The sequence below is a fragment of the Lagenorhynchus albirostris genome, chromosome 17, assembly GCF_949774975.1.
Source record: "Lagenorhynchus albirostris chromosome 17, mLagAlb1.1, whole genome shotgun sequence".
NCBI lineage: Eukaryota > Metazoa > Chordata > Mammalia > Artiodactyla > Delphinidae > Lagenorhynchus > Lagenorhynchus albirostris.
This window is the reverse complement of record NC_083111.1, coordinates 71,705,533-71,730,096: the sequence shown is the minus strand read 5'-3', so window position 1 is coordinate 71,730,096 and position 24,564 is coordinate 71,705,533. Positions and strand designations below refer to the sequence as shown.

Sequence of the window (24,564 nt, the reverse complement as noted above, 5' to 3'; positions counted from 1 at the left end):
AAGGGAAGTGTATCTTAATTAAAATAACTCTTCTCAGGACTTCCCTGGTGGCGCAGTGGTTAATAATCTGCCTGCCAGTTCAGGGGACACGGGTTCGAGTCCTGCTCCGGGAAGATCCCACATGCCGCGGAGCAACTTAAGCCCGTGCACCACAACTACTGAGCCTGTGCTCTAGCGCCCACAAGCCACAACTGCTGAGCCCGTGTGCCACAACTAGTGAAGCCCGCGCGCCTAGAGCCCGTGCTTCGCAGCAAGAGAAGCCACTGCAATGAGAAGCCCGTGCACCGCAACGAAGAGTAGCCCCTGCTCGCCACAACTAGAGAAAGCCCGCACACAGCAACAAAGACCCAACGCAGCCAAAAATAAATAAATAAATAAATAACATAAAATGACTCTTCTCAGAACTGCTTGTCAGAAAATGTAAATCTTTCTTAGCTCTTGGGAAATAAAAAGTCTTAGTTCATTTTGGTTTGCTCTATTTTAGGACTGTACGGAAGGAATATATCACTGCAAAGTATGTAGATCATAGATTTTCACGGAAGACCTGTTCATCTTCGTCAGCTAAACTGAACGAATTGCTTGAGGCCATCAAATCCAGGGATTTACTTGCACTAATTCAAGTCTATGCAGAGGGGGTAGAGCTAATGGAGCCGCTGCTGGAACCCGGACAGGTACAGCTTCACTGAAATCAGGATGAAGAGGGACGCGGGAAATCAGTTTAAAAGATGACACGTTTTATTGTAACACTACAGAATGAGACTGTTATACATTAAGTGATCGTGTCTGAATCTAGACAGTTTGAGAGTGAAAGGGGCTGCTATTAATAATTACTTTGGGGCAGCTGACTTAAACGAAGCCTGTCTAGGCAAACTAGGACCTCTGACCACCCTATTTATACTTCTCCTTTCCTTTCAGGAGCTCGGGGAGACAGCCCTTCATCTTGCAGTCCGAACTGCAGACCAGACATCTCTCCACTTGGTTGACTTCCTTGTACAAAACTGGTACGGTTTTTGTTTTCTCTGGATATGCGTTGTGAGTTAACGTGAACCAGCCCTATTGGCGGCCTACCTCAGGGCTCAGCAAAGAGCCAGACCCTGTTACAGGCTTTGCAGGCCATGAGGTGTCTGTCACAGCCATTCAGCATTGTCATCATAGTGTGAAAACTGCCACAATCAGTATGTAAACAAGTGAGCATGGCCATGTTCCAGTAAAGCTGTATTTACAAAAACAAGCAGGGGGCCAGATATGGCCTGTGGGCTGTAGTTTGCCAACCCTTGGCCTAGATAAATGTAAAATCCTATCTCTGGGTCCAAAACCTGCTGCATTAAGGGAGGTTGAAAGAGAGGACACTTAACAGCACAAGGTAACAGGTCTGTGAGTTTTCATTGTTTATAAGTTCGTGGTAAGAGATCAGTATGTGTGGCTGACCCAATTGCTAATTCAAGTTTAGGATATACTAATAGGAGAGTAATACTGAACACAGCAGGTTTAGACTTGCTGGATTCTTTGTTGGGTAGTTCTGTAAGCTACAGATTAGGAGGAGGAACTAGAGCTCATCCAAAGGAGAGCGATTAAAATAGTGAGGGGATTTGAACTCACATACGATACGGTGCCTGGACACAAGCCAGATTGTACAAACGCCCAGCCTCTTCCATAGAGGTGGTTCTGCGTAGTGGTTAAGACCATTGGCTCCAGAGACACACTGCCTGTGTTCAAATCCCTGCTCCATCATCTGTGTCTCGATAATCTCGCAAACAAGCACTTCATCCTCTCTGTTTTCATCTAAAAAATAAGGGTTATAGTATACCTACCCCATCAGGTGGTTGTGAAGACTAAATGAGCTAATACACGTTGGAGACGTGTGTCTGTCCTGTACACAGTAGGCACTCAATAAATGCTGGCTGTTATTGTCATTATGTTGCTTATAAATGGAAGTGTCATGTTAGAAACATCATCATCTTCCCTGCTTATAAGAAGTAGGTCGCAAATTTGACTCAGTTGTTAGCATGGGAAAAAGTGGTTCATCTGTAGTTGTAAGTTATAGAGCAAGTCATTTTTTTCTGATACTTTCATTTTTCAGTGGGAACCTGGATAAGCAGACGGCCCTGGGGAACACGGCTCTGCACTACTGTAGCATGTATGGTAAACCTGAGTGTTTGAAGCTGCTTCTCAGGAGCAAGCCCACCGTGGATGTCGGTAAGTGTGGCCAAGCGTCTCTTAATAACTGCGGTGAGAGCGTTCAGTTGGCTGAAACCTAGACATGCCTGTTCCATTGTCATCTGAGTATTGTTCTTTGCCTTTTCAAGATGTATCTCAGATAATCATGCAACTGTATTCCACCTGTTTTAGCTAACCAGGCTGGAGAGACTGCCCTGGACATAGCAAAGAGACTGAAGGCCACCCAGTGTGAAGATCTGGTAAGCGGAGTGGGACAGGGGTGAGCCCAACTGCCCTGAAAGGGTGTTCTCTGAAACCACGACTGGAGTGAGAGAAGCAGATTCTTTCTCTCTCTCTTTTTTTTTTTTTTTTTGAACATTGGCTAAAGAAATCTAGATAAGCACTCAGGCTACATTTGAAAAAATGGTAAAATGATAAATTTGTCATCCATGTCTTTTGAGTACAGTTATGGTGTAGCAGCTAAAAGGCATTTGAGAGGTCTTATTACCAGACAAACTGCTTTTTTTTTTTTTTTTTGGCCGTGCCACACGGCAGGCGGGGGCAGGATCTTACTTCCCTGACCAGGGATCGAACCTGAGCCCCCAGCACTGGAAGCACAGAGTCTTAGCCACTCGACCACCAGGGAAGTCCCAAGGTGCTGCTTTTTTTGTTTGCCAGACATTAGTCTTTCTCTGTAGCTTAACAGTAGAGAATTATTTGGGGAATTCCCTGGCGGTCCAGTGGGTAAAACTCTGCAGTTCCTGGGTTCAATCCCTGGAACTAAGGTCAGGGAACTAAGATCCTGCAAGCCGTGGGGTGCAGCCAAAAAACAGAAATAATTTTTGGGGGGAAAGAATTACTTGGGAAGCCAGTTCCAAAAACCGGGCAAGCGAAGTTCAGAGTGTAATGGTTTTCAGAATGTCCAGTGCCCTGCCTCCCCTCCCCCACATCCTGTGTACACACTCACCTCCAGTCCCACTAGTTCTTGCTTATACCTCTGGGCCTTTGCGTAGAGCATGATTCTCTTAACCACAGGGAAGGATAAGATAGAAAAGATAAGTTACATTCCCTTGAGTTCCTGCTAAGTGCCAAGTACCCACCCAGGCCCAGCAGTTGTATGTCTTTATTTTTACAAGAATGCTTTGGGGACGTTGGAGTTACCCTTGCCCCATTTTATGACTAAGAAAGTGGGCCATGGGTGGAACCAGGACTGTCTGAGTTTAAAGGCCTACCGGCCTACCTGTCGCACTTCAGTGACTCTGATTTTGCCTTCCAGCGGGAATTTGCAGTTTTGAGGCTCATTTTAATAATATTGAGAAAGCTTTTAATTTTGGAGAGAAGTCACGTTACCAGAATTAAAAAGGCTCCACCCATAATTCTTTGCAATTCCTCTTCAGTCTGTCCTGTGGCAGTCCCGTTTGTATAATCAGAGTTTTGCCTGCAGTGCAGCTACTGGTGATAAATCCGAAACCAGGAATGAGGTGGGATTTGCTCAGTGTTTATATAATGTCCGGGTGCCTGGCAATGAAATTACAGCGGTTACACCTGCTGTTACTTTCAGCTTTCCCAGGCTAAATCTGGAAAGTTCAATCCACATGTCCACGTAGAATATGAGTGGAATCTTCGACAGGAGGAGATGGATGAAAGCGATGATGATCTGGATGACAAAGTGAGTGTACGTAGTGCCTCTGATTCCTTAGCCCTTCTCCCAGGTTTTCTCCACTATACAGATAAGACCCATTCTTTGTGAGATTGATTTTGGTCTTATGACCTGATTCACCAGGGCCATTTTCTTTGTTTAGTCTCTGATCCTTGTTGAGTGCCACTTAATAGCTGTATTGGTCAGGATTCTCCAGAGAAACAACCAGTAGGGGTGGGTGGGTGGGTGGTGTGTGTGGGGTTGCGTGTGGTGTGTGTGTGTGGTGTAGAGATGGAGAGAAATTCATTTTAAGGAGTTGGCTCACATGCCTGGGGCGGGCCCGGCCAGAATCCCCAGGGTGGGCCAGTAGGCTGGGGACTCCACAGGAGCTGAGGGTGCAGTCCTGAGTTTTCAGGCAGAAAGCCTTCTTCCTTTGGGGGTCCTTAGTCTTTCCTCTTAAGCCCTTTGACTGCCTGCATGAGGCCCACCCCTGTTACTCAAAATCTAACCTAAATGTGAACCACATATAAAAAATACCTTCACAGCAACATCTAGACTGGTGTTTGACCAGTCACCTGTGCACCATAGCCTTAGCCAAGTCAACACATAAAATTAGTCATCAAAACAGCTAATTAATAAATAACAAGTTGTCACTGATTGAGTGTTTAAATATGAACTAGGTGGCAGCGAGCACGTGTCACCTCAGGTCATCTCTATCAAAAGCCCATTGGGGTGTTGTCATTGTCCCACTTTACAGAGGAGAAGACTGACAGGGAGACCACGTGGTTTATCTAAGTCTCACAGCGAGTAAAGACAGTCTCAGGGATTAAACCCAATTCTGTGTGACTTTATCATAGATAGCTCTCTGAATTACCTCTGAAGGTTCATGTGTACCCTTTTTTTAGATTCCACATATAAGTGATATCATATGATATTTGTCTTTCTGTGTCTGACTCACTTAGTGTGATAATCTCTAGGTCCATCCATGTTGCTGCAAATGGCATTATTTTGTTCTTTTTTATGGCTGAGTAATATTCCATCGTATATATGTCCCACATCTTATTTATCCATTCCTCTGTCAGTGAACGTTTAGGTTGCTTCCATGACCTGGCTGTTGTAAATAGTGCTGCAGTAGACATTGAGGTGTGCATGTATCATTTTGAATTATGGTTTTCTCTGGGTATATGCCCGGTAGTGGGATTGCTGGGTCATATGGTAGTTCTATTTTAAGTTTTCTAAGGAAACTCCTTACTGTTCTCCATAGTGGCCGTACCAATTTACATTAGTGTAGGAGGGTTCCCTTTTCTCCACACCCTCTCCAGCATTTAGTGTTTGTGGATTTTTTCATGATGGCCATTCTGACCGGTATGAGGTGATACCTCGTAGTTTTGATTTGCATTTCTCTAATGATTAGTGATGTTGAGCATCTTTTCATGTGTTTATTGGCAACCTGTATGTCTTCTTTAGAGAAATGTCTATTTAGATCTCCTGCCCATTTTTTAATTGGGTTGTTTCATTTTTTGATACTGAGCTGCCTGAGCGGTTTGTGTATTTTTGGAGATTAATCCCTTGTCGGTTGCTACCTCTGAAGGTTCCTGCGTGCATTTTTCATCAGCTGTGGATCCACTGGTTCCTCTTTCCCAGGCAGGATGTAAGGAGTAGTCAAAGGTGCTCCTACCGAGGGGTCCTAATGGCATTCACCATTTTAAGAGAAGCTCAATTACGACACAGTCAAGGTAACCATTATAGTAAGAGTTGGCGAAATTCCTTAGAAGTGTTCAGAGGACAGGGCGGCTGCCTCAGCCTTGGCGAGCAGTGAAGACCGTACCAAGGAAACACTGTGGGAGATGGGTTTCTAAGGGTGGTGAGGAGCTTGCCAGGCAGGGAAGTAGGAAGGAGTGCATCCTTCTGGGGAGGGAGAACAGCGTGTGCGGAGGCCGGGGGTCATCATGGGGCCTGAACATCAGAGGACCGCTTGGGATGAGGTGTGAGGTGCCTTCACATGCACTGGGTGGGGAGAGGCAAGAGGCTCCCCGAGTGTCAGGCAGCCCAGACCAGGAAGGGCGTGAAGGGGGTGGTAGGCCAGGTTCAGCCCTTTGGCTTTCATCTAAGCAGGCACAGGCCAGCAGAGCTTTGCTGTCAGAGAACAGGGTTTCCTACCAGCTCTGCCTGCAGCGTGGAGAATGGGCTGGAGCTGAAAGAAACTGAGGCAGGGGCTGTTCAGGGGACCAGTGGTCCAGGGGGTGCTGGTGGGTGCCTGCACGAGTTGTGGTCCGAGCGGCCCTTCTGAGCTCTCCGTGCAGGACTGGGTGGCTCTCGATGCCGCTGAGGTTGGGAGACTTCCACTTGGGAAGTTGCATGGGTGCTGATGCTGTGAGCCGAGGGCAAACGCCCGCGATCCGTCATGGGTGGTTGAAAGTGTTTGGAATCCAAGAGGTTGAGGTTGGACGTACAGGCCCGAGTCATCAACATTAGGTGGCGGTCACGGCCATGGGCACAGATGAGGTTCCTCCCTAAGAGGGTGTAAAATGAGGAGAGAGGTGAGTGTGGAGAGCCTCGACGTTAAAGGGCTGAGCAGGGACGGAAAAGTTAATGTAGTAGCTACTGTTCAGTTGTTGGTGAACGTGCCCTGCACAGGGGAGGTGTTTGGGGATTCAAGGTTAAATCTGTGTGACCTTCTACTTCTGAATACAATGCTCCCTAACCAGCACGTCCCTGGTGGGACCCTGGTAATGACAGGAGAATGAGAAGTGTACTCTCTGGATGTTTCCCTTGTGCTGTGTCGTGGCTCCTAGGCTTTTGTGTGGCTGACCCCCCAGAAACGCAGAGAGCCACAGGAGCCCAGATCCCCCCCGAGCCTGCCCTGCAGAGTCCTCCGGACACCTGAAGCGTCATCCTTGACTATTAGCTGACCCACCGCACTGTTATTTCATTTGCCAGCCGAGCCCCATCAAGAAAGAGCGCTCACCCAGACCTCAGAGCTTCTGCCACTCCTCCAGCATCTCCCCGCAGGACAAGCTGTCACTGCCGGGCTTCAGCACTCCGCGGGACAAACAACGGCTCTCCTACGGCGCCTTCACCAACCAGATCTTTGTCTCCACAAGCACAGACTCACCCACAGCGCCGACTGCGGAGGCACCTCCGCTGCCTCCTAGAAACGCCGGGAAAGGTACAGGCTGTGGGAAGGGCTTTGTGACTCCATCTTCAGAGCTGGGAGTTGACCCAGCTTTGACGTAAGAATTTCGAGGTGCCTTTGAGTGGCAGAGTGTGGACTGTGATGTCAGGGCAGCTTGAAACAGGGACCTCACCATTTGCCACGTTACAGCCGAGAAGTAGTGTTACGGTCACTCCGCGTGCCTTGTCTTGTGTGAACCTTACAACCATCCTGTGAGGTGTGTGCTTTTGCGCCCATTGTACAGATGAGAAAATTGAGGTAGAATGACTTGCCCAAAGGTCACGCGGCCGGTAAGTGGTGGAGTTGAGGTTCCATCCAGGGTCCACATGGCTCCCAAACCAGCGTTCTTTCCTGTGTAATATGGGGTGGAATTTGAGTTCTTCTTTGAGAAGTTTCTTTCCTCTACACTAAAATGTAGTAACAGTGATAGGCGACAGTTACGAGGCCCTCTGCTTTACGAGAGGCCCTAAGCCCAGCACCTCTCTTTTCACGCTCACAGAGCAAGGTAAGGTAGGACAGCTGCTGGTACCAGGCAGACAGGGTCCTGGTTCAGAGCTCTAGAGTAAGTGGCCGGGGGCTCTTGGGGGTTTGGGATCCTCACCCAGGTCCTGTGTGACCTGAACCCACACTCCTGTGCTCTCTGGCGAGTGGTTTTCCACGAGATACCACCTGGGGCAGGATCTTACCAGAGGAGGGTCATTGTGCCGTGTGTTGTCACATGCCCCCACGGGGCTCATGCCAGGTGGTGACGGTCCACAAAGACTGCATCCTGTTCCCCAAATCCACCGAACGCCCTGCACAGAAAGTCCCTGTATTCCCACCTATATGGGGACGAGTCGAGACACAGAAGTGATAACATTAAGGGCTCACCCCTCCCGGGGGTATTCGAGAGGTACCCGGAGCTGTAGCTTCCGGTCTGGTCTCAGCCATAAACCCAAGTGCAGGACCCTCCCCGTGTCCTCCGCTCGCTCGTGCTCACGCAGGTTTGAGGGCCCCGGTGCACAATGCCGTGCCTATTTGAATCACACTGGGGCTGTTTTCTGGGGAATGTGAGCTTTATTCAAAGCAGTGTTTTTTCAGAGCTTATTCTCCATTGAAATAGTGTTATAAATGGGAGCAGTGTTCTTAGACTCCAATGGCCTCATAGATTATAAAATAGTGGAGAACGTTAAAATGAGGCTGGGGCGTAAACAGCACTCATCAGAGACAACCAGTGACCAGAAGAGCAACGGCGCACGTAACCCAAAGGCTTAACCTGCCGGTGGTGTCCTTACCATTCCACACATCATGCTGGAACGTGCCTTTTAAATCACTAGCATAACAAGGTGCAGGTGTGTGCCGCAAGAGGCCTGTGTTCCCTCTCACCGCGGGGCGATGATGCTCCCCAGCAGGGTGGCAGTCTGCTAAGAGCAGAGAGTCCCTTTCTGCGCCCTAAGAAAGACCGTGGAGAGTTACTCTGCAAGAGTTCACATCCCCTGATCGTGGTTATCAAAAACAGTGGTGATGACCTATCAGAGAGCCTCCCGGTCACTGAGAACCTTGGAAAAGGGCTACAGGAGAGAATCACACCAGAGTCCTAGGGGCCAGGAGGCACCCTCACCTCCCTCTACCCCTTTCCATAATTTTGTCTCAAGGGGACGCAGAAACCCATAAAGTATACTGACTCAGTGCCAAGTATATCTCTGCTGCCTTGAATAAATTCTGATTAGCTCTTTCCCAAAGACCCAAAGACAAAGACCAAATTTATTTAGTGATGCAGCTGCTGAAACAAGTGCCTAGAGACTTGGCCGTAGCAACCGTGGTCGGCTAAGGATAGACTGCTTACCGCCCCCCACCCCCAATCCCATAATTGAACATAGACATCCCTCTCCACTACAGTCAGAGTGTTCTTCCAGGTTGCTCATAGCAGGACATCAGATTCGGAGATTTGGTCTGAGCTGGTGAGACAAGAAGCACAGCCTGCCCATGACTTTTATAAGGGGTTCCGAGCGGGAGACACTTCCTGCAGGCAGCTTGGCTCACGTGCCCACACATTTGGAAAAGTGATAATGTTTGAATGGAGTTCTCAGAAGACACAGTTGAAGACCAGCCGATGCTCTGCGCAGAGATAACTCTCCTCTGTTTTCCTTACGTTTTCTTCATTTCATTCTGTTGAACTGATTGAACCGTTTGCATGGAACAAGGATGTCTTGTTGTTTGGGTTGCTAGTTTCCCGTGGAGGTAAAGCAGAGGTGTCTGCTTGCAGCAGAAGTCATTTCCACACTGAGAACTTCGGGGTCGTAAGGATGATGGTTTCCAGTGAGGCAGAAACAACTGATAAAGTTTCCACTAACGAGAGGAATACAGAGGACAAAAGTAGAAGGAATTATTCTGAATCCAGCTCAGGAGTATTTTCAAAAACTTGCAGCTGCCTCATGAAAATGTAAGGAGTTTGACCTAAGTTGCCATCGGGCAAAGCCCCCTGTGCTTGAGCAGAGCTCCAGTCAGAGCTGGACGACTCAGCAATTCAGAATCCCGAGCTCACCACTCTTAAGCTTTTGAAACATTTTGCTGCCTACGCCCTCTTCAGATGTGAAGTCCAGCGAGATTAAATCAAAGCTATAAAATTAAGCATGCAGAAGTTTCCCCCTCGTGGTCAGCAGCTCCGCCCAGCCCCCCACTTCACTGTATCTTTATTAAGACTAGATATTCTTCAGGGTCGCCAAGATGGGTTTGTTCTTCATCTTTAAGCAAAAATCATGTCACAGAACCTGGATTTTTTTTTTTTAGAGCTAGAGGGATGCTGAAAGATTGACGTGATTTGCCACCCTTTGTACAGCTAAGGAAACAGAGCCCTGAAAAGGCTGAGGAACTTCCAGGTCACACGGTGGCTGAAATAGGATAGAAAATTAAAGCGGGCCTTAGGACTTGGCAACCAGATCTTCTATGGTAGTTTCTTCTTTTCCATGTTGAGGAAGAGGGTCCATCTCTGTCTTGTCTTCCTCGTGCATTTGTCATCAGAATCCAGTGAGACAGTATACGAGAAAGCATTTGGTAAAATGCAGAGCGCTGAACTACCGCGAGGGACTCCTAGCAGGACCGTTCAGGCTCTGACTCCACACATGTCCCCAGAGTAGGGAAGAAGGTATGGGCACCATGGTACTGTGATGCCGCCCCCAGAACAGGCACTTGACAGCAGCGTAGCTTGCTTTTTAAGTCATTTTAAGCTACAGAACTGCGGTTTTCTCCCATTGTAAAATTCCACACCTTTTACACAGCCGTGGCACAGACTGGACTTGACACGAGATTTTTGTGGAGGTTAGTGAGAGGGCCGGGAAGCTTCCAGCTCAGCACCTGGCACCTGGTCTGTGCCCCAGGGAGGGTTCTGCTGCTGACATTTGAGAGCCACTGCGACACCTCAGCTTTAAAGAAGCGTCCTTGGGGAATGGGAACCGGGGTGGAGCTGCCCGAGTCTGGTAAATAAGCAGGCGCTCTGAATGGCGAAGCCTGGCATGGTGCGGGCACCTTTCACTCAAAGGATTTGTCAAGTAAATGAACGATGAGTCTGGTCTCAAGAAGCTTATTTGACTTACTTAAATGAACTAAGTTTTCAAGCTTTTAGAAGCACGAGGTGATACGCTAACTTCAGTTCATTCCCATCTGTTTGTGAGATCAGTCCCCTGGACTCAGGTATCGTGTAGCACCTCTGCATGTCCTGTGAATACCTGTAGGAATCCTGCAGTCCGCACACGTCTTCTATAACATGGACTTCCTGTTTCACACGGGCTCCAGCCTTGGTCTGATAAACCAGTAGGTGATCTGCACAAAAGCGGCTCAGGGCCTGGCGCACCGAGGGCTCAGCGGGTGCTTGTCACGGAGAACGTTGAACCCGGTGCTGCCCTCGCCATCCCTGTAGGTGGAGAGCTAAGCACCCACGTTAATCCAAGAGTATGGTTTGAGAGTAACACACCCTCCAAGGCAGGTCCATCTGTCAACCACACCGTGCCTGCTGGGCAGCTGTGAGCCGCTGTGAATTCAAACCCCACTCTGTCCTCTTCTCTCCCCTGCCCCACCTAGGAGGCTGGGGTTCCTCCCCACCAAGTGCGACCCCTGTCCCTGTCCTGGTCTCCTTTGCACATTTAACTCATCTTGCTAAGGTTCAGGGCCTTCACCTGAAACGTAAGAATCCGGCGTCCGGCTGGCTGGGGCCCTGCTTAGGACATGAAGTAACGTGTGTAAAGTGACTGGCACAGCGTGAGCACTCAGTGCGTAGGATGGGAGCCTGTTGGGTGCTGCTGCATGTGTTCGGTTCTGCACGTGTCCTGGGCCCTGGCAAGGTAGCAGAGGGGGGAGCGGGGAGCTCCTGCTGGGAAGCTCGCGCTCCGGTGGGTGAGAAAGCGGTGAGCTGCGCCCTCATCAGGGGCAGCAGTCGGTGGCGCTCCAGATTTGAAGAGAGGGTGAAGGGAGTCTTCCTTTCACTCCCCTCTCCCGCTGGAGGCAGAACTCCTCCACAGGGAGGCTGGGAATGAGCTGTCCCTGCATCCCTGGCACAGAGGGGGCTCCATCAGTGCCTGCTGAGTGAACAAACAACTGCAGAATCAGTGAAAGCGTGTCCCAGAAATGTGCGGCCAGAGCAAGGAGGGGACGCTCATAAAACTAACCCAGATGTCCTGGGGCTGTGATAACTGACTTGCTGACGATCCTTCTGCACCATGTTTGTGCCTAAACTCAGTTGTGTAAGCATTTTATACACCGTTTGTCTGACTCATTTGAGGTCTGTAGCAACAGTTAGGGCAGAGAGGGGGTGGCCAGGGAGAAGACTGCCCCGGGGTCTGAAGGTAAGCAAGTGCCCTGCTCCAGGAGTTGGGCTTGCCTAGGAGATGTTTCCCTGTGAGTGGCTTTATTCTTATGCTGACGACTGTAGCGTTTCCTGGGATTTTTTTATCTCACAGGAAGGTAGCCATTTGAGTGGCTCCACTTTAAAGCTTCCCATGGACCGTTGTCCTTCATTTGTGTTGAATTTTCTGGATTTTTCTGGGTTTTTTTTGTGTGTGTGAGTGGGTTTTTGTTTGCTTGTTTGTTCTGCCTATTTTTGTCCGTCTCTCTAAATCCTTTTTAAAGCACTGCACACGTGTATCGCCTTGCATTGGCCTCCTTGCTGGCCAAGAGCACGTCTGTGACTCCTGCCCTCAGCAGTGCCGGGCTCGCCAGCCCAGTCGCCCGACCACCGGGGTGCGGAAAGGGGAGCAAAGTTCGCCCGACCGCCGGGGTGCGGAAAGGGGAGCAGAGGAAATGCTGTTGTGCGTCTTGCACATAAGAACGTATGAGCAGGGCTTCCCTGGGGGCACAGTGGTTGGGAATCCGCCTGCCAGTGCAGGGGACACGGGGTCGAGCCCTGGTCCGGGAAGATCCCACATGCCGCGGAGCGACTAAGCCTGTGCGCCACAACTACTGAGCCTGTGCTCTAGAGCCCGCGAGCCACAACTACTGAGCCCATGTGCCACAACTACTGAGCCTGTGCTCTAGAGCCCACGAGCCACAACTACTGAGCCCACGTGTCACAACTACTGAAGCCCGCGCACCTAGAGCCTGTGCTCTGCAACAAGAGAAGCCACTGCAATGAGAAGCCCACTCACCGCAACTAGAGAAAGCCTGCATGCAGCAACGAAGACCCAACACAGCCAAAAATAATTTTTTTTTTTTTTTTTTTTTTTTTTTTTTTGCGGTAGGCGGGCCTCTCACTGCTGTGGCCTCTCCCGTTGCGGAGCACAGGCTCCGGACGCGCAGGCTCAGCGGCCATGGCTCACGGGCCCAGCCGCTCCGCGGCACATGGGATCTTCCTGGACCGGGGCACGAACTCGTGTCCCCTGCATCGGCGGACTCTTGACCACTGCCCCACCAGGGAAGCCCTAAATAAATTTTTAAAAGCAAAATAAATCCTTTTAAAAAGAAAAAGAAAAAAGAATATATGAGTGTTAAAGAACCAACCCTGAGCCTTGAGTTCGGCACTTTTCTCTTAATGATCAGTGTCTTGGAAGGAGACTGAAGGACACGTGAATGGCTCCTGCGTGTTCTGTGTGCAGCGCTGTGTCTGTCACAGTGTCACTGCCATGTTGGGATCCTGCCAGGCCTGCTGCCAACCTACCGTGCTTTCTCCACACACCCCTCTCCTCTGCACCGTGCCTCTGTTTCCCCACCTGAGCATGGAGATGATGATAGCGCCTTCCTACTACACACAGTTCTTCTCTAAGTAAATATTCTTGCATCTTTATCTACATTTTTTTAATATATAAATTTATTTACTTTTATTTTTTATTTATTTTTGGCCACGTTGGGTCTTCGTTGCTGTGCGCAGGCTTTCTCTAGTTGTGGCGAGGGGGGGCTACTTTTATTTGTGCTGCACAGGCTTCTCCTTGCGGTGGCTTTTCTTGTTGCAGAGCATGGGCTCTAGGTGCACGGGCTCAGTAGTTGTGGCGCATGAGCTCAGTAGTTGTGGCACATGGGCTTAGTTGCTCCACGGCATGTGAAATCTTCCCGGACCAGGGCTCGGACCTCTGTCCCCTGAATTGGCAGGTGGATTCGTAACCACTGCACCACCAGGGAAGTCCCTATCTACTTTTTAAATGATAGAAACTTTCCATTCTTTTTAAGTTCTGTACTGTGAAAACCATTAGAAAATGGTAAGTTTGTCATTTGTATTGTCCAGAGTTGTCTATATAACTCTGTCATTAACTTCGAGGCTTCTGAGATGCACGGCGGCGTCACGCGTGTGGGCTTCCCGAGCTCTGGCCGCATGGTGGCCACACGTCTGAGCTGCAGGCCTCAGTGAGGGACCTCCCTGAGCCGGTGACGGTGAGGTGCTCGAGGCAGCACAGCTCACATGGGGCCACTAGCGTTGAAGCCCTGGCAGAACGTCTAAGTGGGTGACCAAGAGGCTGCTGGAGATACAGGAGAACCCCAGGCACGTGAACCCCCAGTAAGAGCTGCGTTGGTACACCCTGCCTCCTTGTAGAAGACCTTCTAATAATTTAACCTGGGAGCTATATATGGCAGCTTCGGAAATCTAGACCATATTTTTAAGAAAAAGTGTTAGAGGATAATTTGACATAATAGCCAGTATTAGCGGCAAATGTGGCTTAGGGTGTTTTCTCCTTATTCCCACAGGCCCTGGCAGAGTGGAGGGAAGAAAACTGGCTGCCCGAGTCCCCTCCCCACCTGTTAATCTTGCCTCCCACCCCTTTCGAGTTTGTTTGATGCTGTGTTTACTGTTTTTTTGTTTGTTCTGTTTTAGCTTTCTTTACGCCTCCAGAAGTGCTGCTTTCCTGACCAAGCCAGTGCTCAGGTTTAGTTGGCAGGAAACATCCTTTTTAGTGCTTAAAGACCAGTTACTTATTTTGGAAGTCTTTTGAGCTCTTTACAGTAAAGTTATAAAATTTTGTCTGCTTTTCTGGGGTCTGATATAGTGTTTTTCACCCTTTTTTAACTCATGCCCTACCAGCCAAGAAGATTTCATGGCATCTTCCCTTCTGTAACTTCTGTTACAGAACAATAGGTGGGTCTGTGTGTTGTTTGCCATGAAAGTCCATTACAGTATTGAATATTTATTTTCGAACTTCACACTATCTCTCCCCAGGTCCCCTCTCTCCCTGGTTTCTGATCTGTCGCCCTAAGTGAGACGTTCTGTCTTCCTTAAGGATCACTAGCCTTACAACAAGAGAAGTAGACGTTTTTTCATCCATTAATTCGATACTGTATTTACTAAATGCAGCTTTTTCTACCCCAGGCCAGAGAACAGCCTGACCCTGGTAGAACCTGCAGCATGGTGGACAGAGAGGCAATGAACGAGTCAGCAAAGACAGATAATTAGAGACTGTAGTAGCTGATGTCTGAAAGTAAGACAAGGCTGTGATGACGTCAGGAAGGGAACACTAACCCCTACATTTTTTAAATGATGTTTCAGGAAGCTTGATTTTGCTTGGTTTGTGGTTACAGGACAACTCTGGTCTGATCACTCCTAAAACCACGTACACAGACAGCTTTGCCCAGAGATATAGCTCCATTGGCCATCTGTGTTTCCAGGCGGGATTTGAAACGGATTGATTATGGCCTTCCAGATGCATTGCATCAGGAAGTCCCTAGATGGCGATACAGACGAAACTGCTGGGGAATCTCACCATTGTCTATTATGTATTCTCCATTTATTTCCAAGAGGAAAGTTCCACTTCCTAGTACCGAGCGTTGTTGTTGCCATTTTCCTCGTGTGGCGAGCCCAGAAAATACTGGCCTGGCTTTCAGGACGGGGCGAGCCCTCGCCACCCCCAGAGACCTGCATCACGGTTCAGCTCCGCCCCTCGTGGCAACAGCCCCGCTTTCCTAGCTGCCAAATGGGGCCAGTAATACCAGACCCACATGCCTCACAGGGTTGTTATGAAAATCAAGGCAAATAGCATGTACCAACACATTTTGAAAACTAGGAAGCACTGTACAAACACAAGGCTAAAATAACAATGCCTTTACTGTTAAAAAATGAAACAGTTTCTGAAACTTCAGTGACTGGTGCCGTAATTAGGCGTTGACTGGGGATATCGGTAAGGCTTCCATCACGTATCTCATCAGTAGGACTGAGAATAAATACTGCCGCTAGGGCCATTTAATTCTAAAGCACACGACCATTTTACTGAGATGAACGGTATTTACTTCCAAGACGAGACTGTCTTTGAGAAATGGGGGTTTAAATCTGTGTTTGTACTGAGCGGTAATTGATCACGGGAAATAGCAAAGCTTGTTTTCCCAAGGAAGGAGGCCAGCAGTAATTACGCTTCTCTTTTAATATGCAGAATGTAGAAAGCTCTTTTGGAGCCTTTCTGGATCACCAGGTACCTGCTATCCTGCGATAAACATTTGGTGTGGCAGTGTTCCTAGCTTTTTTTGTTTCTTTCCTTTTTTTCTCTTTTAATGTTTGTGGACACTGTTGTCCAGTTAAACCATAACCTGGTAATGATCATAAAGAGAGATTTGTCAAAGTGCCCAGCATATAGTGCTCGGCACACACCGGCCACTTCAGTGTCTCTTGGAATAAACAAAATTAACAGCATATATACTAACTCCCATAGCGCTCATTGAAAACAAACTCCTTTTTTTCTTAAAGCGTTAGTTCAAAAAGTCAACTTTTGCAGTAGTGGTGTGTGTGTGTGTGTGATATTAATATCATTATTGCTATCCTATCATTACCTCTGGAGAAAGTAGAATCTTTTTAAAAACCTTTAGAAATCAGGGCTCCCCTGGTGGCACAGTGGTTACAAATCTGCCTGCCAATGCAGGAGACACGGGTTTGAGCCCTGGTCCGGGAAGATCCCACATGCCGCAGAGCAACTAAGCCCGTGCGCCACAACTACTGAGCCTGCGCTCTAGAGCCCGCGAGCCACTACTACTGAGCCCGCGTGCCACAGCTACTGAAGCCCGTGCACCTAGAGCCCGTGCTCCTCAGCAAGAGAAGCCACTGCAGTGAGAAGCCCGCGCAGCGCAACGAAGAGTAGCCCCCGCTCGCTGCAACTAGAGAAAGCCCGCGCGCAGCAACGAAGACCCAACACAGGCAAAAATTTAAAAAAAAAATTTTTTTTAAACCTATAGAAATCAGTGAAGCTTATGTAACTTGTTCAAGCTTCCAATATAATAGGTGGTTTATGATATCTAGAACAGTTCAGAATTGGAGGAAAAAAGGGTTTTTGGATTTCCCTTCTTTCCAAGTAACCCTTTCCATTAGAACCTTCATTATTTATAAAAGTCATTTAAAAAAAACTTCAGGCAACGTTTGCTGACTGAAAAAAAAATTGCAGTGGAGAGAGAAACCCTATTCTATGAATCCAGTGTTCATGTTTCCACGTGAGGCCCTTTGGAGGTTTAGTCAGTTTTGTTTTTTGTTTTTTTTTTTGCGGTACACGGGCCTCTCACTGTTGTGGCCTCTCCCGTTGTGGAGCACAGGCTCCGGACGCACAGGCTCAGCGGCCATGGCTCACGGGCCCAGCTGCTCCGCGGCATGTGGGATCTTCCCGGACCGGGGCACGAACCCGCGTCCCCTGCATCGGCAGGCAGACTCTCAACCACTGCGCCACCAGGGAAGCCCTTAGTCAGTATTTTGCTCTTTCTCCATTGACTTTGCTGGCAGTGCTGTGTGCCTTCTTCCTCTGTAGGTTTTGCCGTGGTTCCAGTGAGTTACTGGTTTAAAATGTGTGTGTTTTATTTCTCCCGTTGTACCCAAAGGATGATCTAAACCCAGTAGTGTTCCATGTTGGCTGACGTTTTGTTCCTTAAAAGCACACAGTCTCCTTTTTAATTTTTTTACCAGCAATTTTTAAAAGCCCTCTTTTGGGGATTACCGGGTCGATGGACTTGGCCGTCCCCAGCCTCGCGCTTCAGTCTCTGTGTGTCACACTCCATCTGATGCGTGGGAGTGACTGCACACAGGCTCTTCCCTCTGCGAGACCGGGATTAACCTTCCTGCACCATTCGATTCCTTTCCAGGTCCAACTGGCCCACCTTCAGCACTCCCTCTAAGCACCCAGACCTCTAGTGGCAGCTCCACTCTGTCCAAGAAGAGGCCTCCTCCCCCACCGCCCGGACACAAGAGAACCCTATCCGACCCTCCCAGCCCACTACCTCACGGGCCCCCAAACAAAGGCGCAGTTCCTTGGGGTAAGTTGTCCTCCAGTCAGGGCCCTCACTGCCTGAGCCAGGCAGAGCACGGGGCTCGGGGGGCAGTGGGCGCTCAGCACACCCAGCAGATGGACCAGACCACACCCACGCTGGGTGAGGGCCTGGATACATATGATTGCACAGCCTCTTATGGCCAAAGAAACATGGGGGAAAATACCACCACCGCTTAAAAAGTGTGCTAGTGATAAGCTGCTGAGCACTTTTTGTGCACCAGACACCCACCAGGGCCCAGGTGGTCAGGCTGGTCCCTCCCAGCTCCTGTCCCCCGCTCAGCCTCGCTGGCCTGCTTTCACCTCTGGCTCCACCGGGCTCTTTCCTTCCTGGGGCCGCCCCCTCCCTGCAGCTCTGTCATGGGCTTGAAAGCCTCGCTCCCTCCCGTCCTCCTCCGCCTGCATGTCTGTCTCCTGGGCCATCCTCTCTGAGGGAGCCCCCTCCCCAGTGTTTCCCTCAGGACCCCAGATCGCCGCTGACAGGTGTTTCATTTGTGTTCGGTTTTTCGGTCTCTGGAACCTAGCTCCGTGAGAGCAGGGCCCTTGTCTGTCTTGTTCCTTTCTGTGTTCACAGAGCCTAGGGTCGAGCCCAGGATGCAGTAGGTACCTCATAATCGATTGAGAATAAACAGACCTGCGCAGATCAGTTAGTAGTTTACCATTTCAGTGACACTGGTGGCTGATAACAAATTTCTATCCACAAGGAACACGGTTTCTGTCTTTATCTCCCTTTGTAGCTCACCAGCCTGCCACCAGGTTCGCTCAAGAGCCCGGTGTCTCCCGGCGCCCACGGGGTCCTGGCCCTGCTGGTTTGCATGGGTCACCTCCCCTTGCCAGTGAATCGTGTCATGGCTGTTTTGTTTGTTTGTAACTGATAGGGAGCTCAGCTGAATGCTTTTAAAGGCCTCGTCAGAAAGCCCCTAATAGGTGTTCTGGATTTGGGGAGCTTCTGGGAAAAGCCATGCTGCCCATTTGCAGACGGGCACGCCTGTGTGTCATGTGACCCAGATGCCACAGTGCGTGTGGACTGTCTGTGCTTAGCCGTTCACTCCACTGGCCTGGTGCCTGGGGTTTGGGCTTCTCCACCCTTGTGCTCGAGGAGCTCGTGGTCCAGGAGGGACACGAGTGCCGTGCGTTCTTCACCAAATACTGCGGAAATGCTGAAGCAGGGTGTCCAGCTTCGCGGGGAGGGGACATTTGCAGCGGGTGTTGACAAATCTGTTCCCGGTGAGACCGGCTGCGGGGAGGGTGCGCCCAGGCGCACGTCAGCACCATGCAGGTCCCTGACACTGCCCGAGGCCCCACCCCAGGGCCTTCAGGAGTCGCCAGGATTCTTCCAAAAGGATTCTTCCAAGAGGAAGAATTATTTGCCCCAAATAACGCTCCACTGAAGGTCACCAGTTTCCTGCAGGTGTTCGTACCACAAATCACAGACTGACCTTTTCGAATTTCACTAGATTCTGATCCTGTTGTTTACTCGGGTTTTATTTCTGCATAAAGTTCATTGTGCCTCACAGACTCCATCAGTCTGCAGTTAAATTTACTAAATTTCTGTTTCTCGCCTTAAGAATCATCCCTTTCTTAGACTAAGCAGCAGGACTAGAAAAAAAGCAGGTGTTCATTTGCTTTGCTTTGGCTTTGGGTGGGTTTCGTTGTGGACAAGGGGCATTTTTCATCAAGAAACAAGGTTACCCCTTGATGAGCGTGAGTTGGTGCCCCGGACGGTGAGCGGGAGCCTTCAAGCTTTGGAAGCTGTGGGCCCTGAGCAGTTGGCTGCCACCTACCCCCAGCCTCAAGGGACAAAAATCAAAATCTCTCCACGCAGAAGTGACCACTGTACACGTCACAGACAACCCCAGGTGGTAATTCTGTGGCCGTCAGGGCCGTTCTTTCTGAGTCGATGTGTGAGCACATAGGGGAGATGTTCTCCAAGGCGTCTGCAGACGCGGGACGGTAACAAGCCTCTCACCAGGCAGGTTAAAGTGGCTCAGATCCGGGTCTTCATGCTTTGTGTTGTATGATCACCGCGGGTTTTATCCCTACCTGTCTCCCACTGACGTTGTGATCCAGACGCCAAAGCAGGGGTCAGACTTAATTGATAAGGCACACGGGGCACCAGATTCCTAGGCCGCATTTATGGTACCTGCGGCTTCCCTCTAGGCACCCATCATTCCAGTGCTCCCCTAAACCTGCCGTCTCCCCACAGCCCCTGAGGTGAGGGCCTTTGGGCTGTCTGAGATCTGGACCGGGGCGTGGGGGGCAGACATGCGGAGGTGGAGTAGCACAGCCCTGAGCTCGCCCTGGCCTCACCTGCCCACGCCCTGCCCTAGGACGTGCCTGCCGTGCTGAGCCGGTAGGCTCCCAACTCCATCCTCTCCCCTGAGAGCCGAGCCTTTGCTCATAGTGTGCCCTCAGCCTCGCGCAGTCTGTCCACTTGTGTTCACGCTTAATCATCCTTCCAGATCTGCTGTCCAGGGACCTGCTTCAGAGACCCTCCCCGGCCCAGCCAGCACCCCCATGCCCACTCTCTGCTCCTTCTGGCATAGGGATTATCACACAGTGGTTCTGGTTGCCTTTCTGTCTTTCCCAGTGCAGTATGAACTCCTTACAAGGGCACGAGCTGTCTCTGTCTCAGTGGAGCTCCGGTGTGGACCTGTGTCCTACTTACTGCCTGGATTCTAATCCACCTCCACCACCTGGTAGCCCTGTGGCTTTCAGCAGTTACCTTTGAATCGTTCCATACCTCAGTTTCTCCGGCTGTAAACTGGGGCTAGTTAATAGCACTCATTGAATTCTTAAGGAAATGCAAGGGGCTTGATTTTAAGGACACTGAGATTCACAAAAGGTTCAGTTCCATGCCCAAGTTCTCACAGCTGGTGAGTGGGGAGCCCGTGTGGCTGGGAGAGCCCATGGCCCTCGCGCTCTCCTTGCTCTGCTGAGCTCTGCACTGACGGACGGCTCAGTGATCCCCTTGGCTGTTCCCCTGTCTCAGCAGTTGTTTCTTTGCCTGTGAATGGAGACGGGGGAGGGTAGCCCGGCAGGTAGGCACCCCCCCACCTGGCTGTGGCACCTCGTCTCTGCAGTACGGAGCCCTGGTGTGTGGGGAGGCCACCCCGGGCTTTCTCCCTGCCAGGACCACAGCATCCACGGTGCCCAGGATAGCCCAGGCATCACATACTGCAGCCCCGCTATGGTGATGGGTTCGGCCATCTGTCTAGGGAGACGGCAGAGGCAGGCTTTCGATCAGAAAACAACTAGGCCGGTGGCAGAAGCAACTAGGTGCGGGGACTGTTGATTTTTCAAGTGGCATGTCGTTAAACCTCACCTTTGGAGATAAAATAAGTTGTTTATAACCTGCTTTCTAACAGACCAACACATTTTAACACAATTCAAGTTAAATTAATAAGGAAATGAGGACAAAGGGAGAATAAAGGGAGCAAAGTAAGATGAAGTCCAGGGGTGTTACGTCGTCACAAAATGCATAACACAAGGTCACATACAGCAGCTGGAAATAGACCACGGGTTTGACACTGAGGTTCTTAGAGGTGAGAGCAAAGAAAACAATGCAGCCAGTTATCTAGTTCATGGTGGCCATAAGATTAAGCCTTTTCTCACACTTGAGATTCTTGTAATGACGACGTGAGATCAGCTTTCCCTGGGACCTCCGTCCTTTGTCAGGTATTCAGAGAAGTGTTTACGGGGCGCATCCTGGGAAACCATATAGTGCACCGAGCAAACTTTCCAGAAGCCTGAGTTCTGATCCGTGTTCCACCAATACCTGGCTAAGAGACCTCTGAGAATCACTTGCATTCCTTATCTTTGGCCACTGGGACTTAAGTTCTATACTTAAGCTTCTCTTTTTTTTAATGGAGAGTAGATGATGGACGAAAAACTATACCACAAGATGATTCCCTTCTCATATTTCAAGGCCAGAACGTCCAGGTAAAATGGGTCAGTATTTGAAATGTTTGATCCAAGTCCCCCACGTCTACTTATTAGAAGTAGTATTGGCTTGTAAAAGAGCCTTTGGGTAGAAACTTCCTGATTCTTTCTTTTTCTTGGATTTCCCAATATATTCTCAAGTCACCTCCCCCCACCACTCCGACCCCATTTTACGTGCAGTTCTAGAAATGACAGTGGCCGCCACCACGTATAGATGATTCACCGTGTACCAGCTGCTGTGCACTTGTTCATACGTTACCGTGTTAAGCCATCACAACTGTCCTGTGAGGTAGGGGCTGTCATGGTCCCTGGCTTACTGATGAGGAAATTGAATCACAGAGGTCAAGTGACTTGTCCGATAACTTCAAGGCCTGGATTCGAACCTATTTCTGACTCCGAGGTTCGTATAATTACCCACTCTTCCAGAAGACTCCTAGAGCCTGTGTGCCAGGCACTGCTGGGCAGTGCCCTCCTCTCGTTCCACACTCCTGGCCCACAGCTTCTGAACTACAGTAAGTGACCTGTAGTCTTGGCCACAGCTTTTTTTTTTTTTTGCGGTACGCGGGCCTCTCACTGTTGTGGCCTCTCCCGTTGCGGAGCACAGGCTCCGGACGCGCAGGCTCAGCGGCCATGGCTCACGGGCCCAGCCGCTCCGCGGCACATGGGATCTTCCCGGACGGGGCACGAACCCGTGTCCCCTGCATCGGCAGGCGGACCCTCAACCACTGCGCCACCAGGGAAGCCCTTGGCCACAGCTTTTTAAACTGTCTGCCCACCGTCCGTCTCCAGCCCTCTCCTCACACAGCTGTGAGTGTACCACAGTCATTTCCCAGGTTGCACGGAGAGAGGAAAAAAGGATTGAGCTGTTGCCATGCTTCTGCGCCTCCTTCTAGTGCTATCCTATTTTTAGAACTTTTTCAAAGCCACGCTTCTCTGCCCAGGCACAGCAGGGTTCCTGTCCGCCAGACCACAGGTGCCTCCCCACCCAGGTGCGCAAGAAACCAGGCTGTGGGGGGAGGAGTGGAGGAGTCCGCTCTGTGGGCCTTGTCTTCATTCAGCAGCGCCCAGTGACTGCTCTGTGCGGACATTGGGCTCCAGTGGGGCTGCAGGGACAGACAAGGTAGAGCCCCTGTCTGTGAAATGCTCACTCGTTGAGGAAATAAATCACCTGCATTTTTGTTACATCTCATCAGAGAGCTCAGAACAGTGTCTCCGTTTGTGTCGTGCCCTCTGTGGTCCAGCACCATGAACTACACTCCGTGGTTTCTCTCTCATGATGCTCGTGCCCATCTAGTGAAGCAGGTACTGTTATTCCTATTTTAAAGATGAGGGGGCTTCCCTGGTGGCACAGTGGTTGAGAGTCCGCCTGCCGATGCAGGGGACACGGGTTCATGCCCCGGACCGGGAAGATCGCACATGCCGCGGAGCGGCTGGGCCCGTGAGCCATGGCCGCTGAGCCTGCGCGTCCGGAGCCTGTGCTCCGCAACGGGAGAGGCCAAAACAGTGAGAGGCCCGTGTACCGCAAAAAAAAAAAAAAGAAGAAGAAGAGGGAACTGAGGCTCAGTAGAAAAAGCAGTGTCATCAGAACTCACACCCACTGGTCGGTGGTACAGCTGGAATTCAAAACCAGGCTTGTCTGGCTCCCAAATCTGCCCCTGATCATCGTCTGTGGTGAATGATTGTAGGCTCACCGGGGGTGTGGAGAGACCGAGTCTGGCTTGGGAAGAACTCTCAGAAATTGACTTTGGAGAGACCCTTTGAAGGTTACAAAGGAATTTACGCCCAGTGGGAGGGGATAGGTGTTGCAGGGAGAAGGAACAGAGGGGGCAAGTTTACAGAGGCATAAAAACACACAGTGTCTTTGGAGCGTGGCCAGAGGGGAGGGTTAAGTGAGGACACTGGACACATGAGCTGTGGCTGTCGGACCACAGCCCCTGACGTGATGGCTTGTCTGTGTGACAGAGTGGGCGGCCCCAGGCAGAGCCGGGGGCTCTTACAGCCTTTATAGTCTCATATTCAGTCTCACGCCTAATAGGGTGAAGAATCACTGGTTTGGGGTGTTTTCTACCTGGAACAGAAATTAGCAGATGCAACGGCTTATTCCCATACCATGCTGAAAAGAAATGCCTGCCTTAAAGGAAGTCTCAGCTCGAAGGATGTCATGAGAGGCTGCCAAAGAAGTCCTTCGTTGTCAAGTTACAGACTCGTGGAAATATACGGATGGTTAGGAGGGGTGTCTTGTTAAAATAAAAGTGTATTTGAAAGTCTTTGGCCCTGGTAGCACCAGTTGAGCTTGTTTCTTCTTGTATGTATGTCCTGAAGTTGAAGTCCTGTCCGGGAGCGCCCACCTTAGCGCTCTGCCAGCTGCACCCTGTCCCGTAGGTTAGTGGGACTGGGATTGGAGGGGCGAATGTGGTGGTTGAACGCAGGCCCTGGAGGGGCACTGCCTGGCTTTATGTCCCAGCCCTGGCCCTTACCAGCTGCTTGACCTTGACCTTTGCTTTACTTCTTTGTTTCTTCTTACACAATGTAAGTGCCTTCCATTCTATATCTCACAGATGTAACGACTAGGGGGTACCTAGCAGAGTACCTCACTCAGAGTAAGTGCTCAATACACAGTAGTTGCTATTAACCAATATTGCTATTGGCGCGTCATGATGGGTAATGAGAAGCGCGTGCATCTGTGTACAGGACCACTAGGTACATCGTGCGACCATGTGACTTGTGGCTGTTGGGTCACTTAACCCTGTCTCCTCATCTATAAAATGAGGATGGGGCCAGCTCCCCCTGCTGTGAGGTGGGAGAGTGTGGGCGCCTCTGCACAGTGAGCGTCAGTCCAGGTGCTTGCTCGGCCTGCCCCCTCACCTCCCCCCTTCAGCCAGCCCGTCAGCGCCACCCGGGAGGCGTTGCGGGTGTCCAGGCAGGGGAGGGGGCTCTGCAGAAACAGGAACACATGGAGTGTCCAGAGC

At 50.3% G+C, this 24,564-nt stretch overlaps 1 protein-coding gene across 6 annotated transcripts in view; it reads left to right on the top strand.

Moving 5' to 3' along the window:
* The window catches only part of ASAP1 (ArfGAP with SH3 domain, ankyrin repeat and PH domain 1), a 348,560-nt gene that overhangs the window by 308,008 nt on the left and 15,988 nt on the right, over nt 1-24,564 (top strand). The window contains exons 19-26 of one of the 6 annotated variants that reach the window (XM_060128590.1): nt 485-671; nt 916-1,001; nt 2,081-2,196; nt 2,350-2,417; nt 3,555-3,638; nt 3,719-3,826; nt 6,737-6,965; nt 17,472-17,642. In XM_060128590.1, the coding sequence (XP_059984573.1) occupies nt 485-671; nt 916-1,001; nt 2,081-2,196; nt 2,350-2,417; nt 3,555-3,638; nt 3,719-3,826; nt 6,737-6,965; nt 17,472-17,642 (1,049 nt within the window). Of the gene's footprint in view, nt 1-484; nt 672-915; nt 1,002-2,080; nt 2,197-2,349; nt 2,418-3,554; nt 3,639-3,718; nt 3,833-6,736; nt 6,966-17,471; nt 17,643-24,564 lie in introns of all 6 variants that reach the window. The other 5 variants (XM_060128591.1, XM_060128594.1, XM_060128593.1 and 2 more) reach the window with 5 other exon arrangements.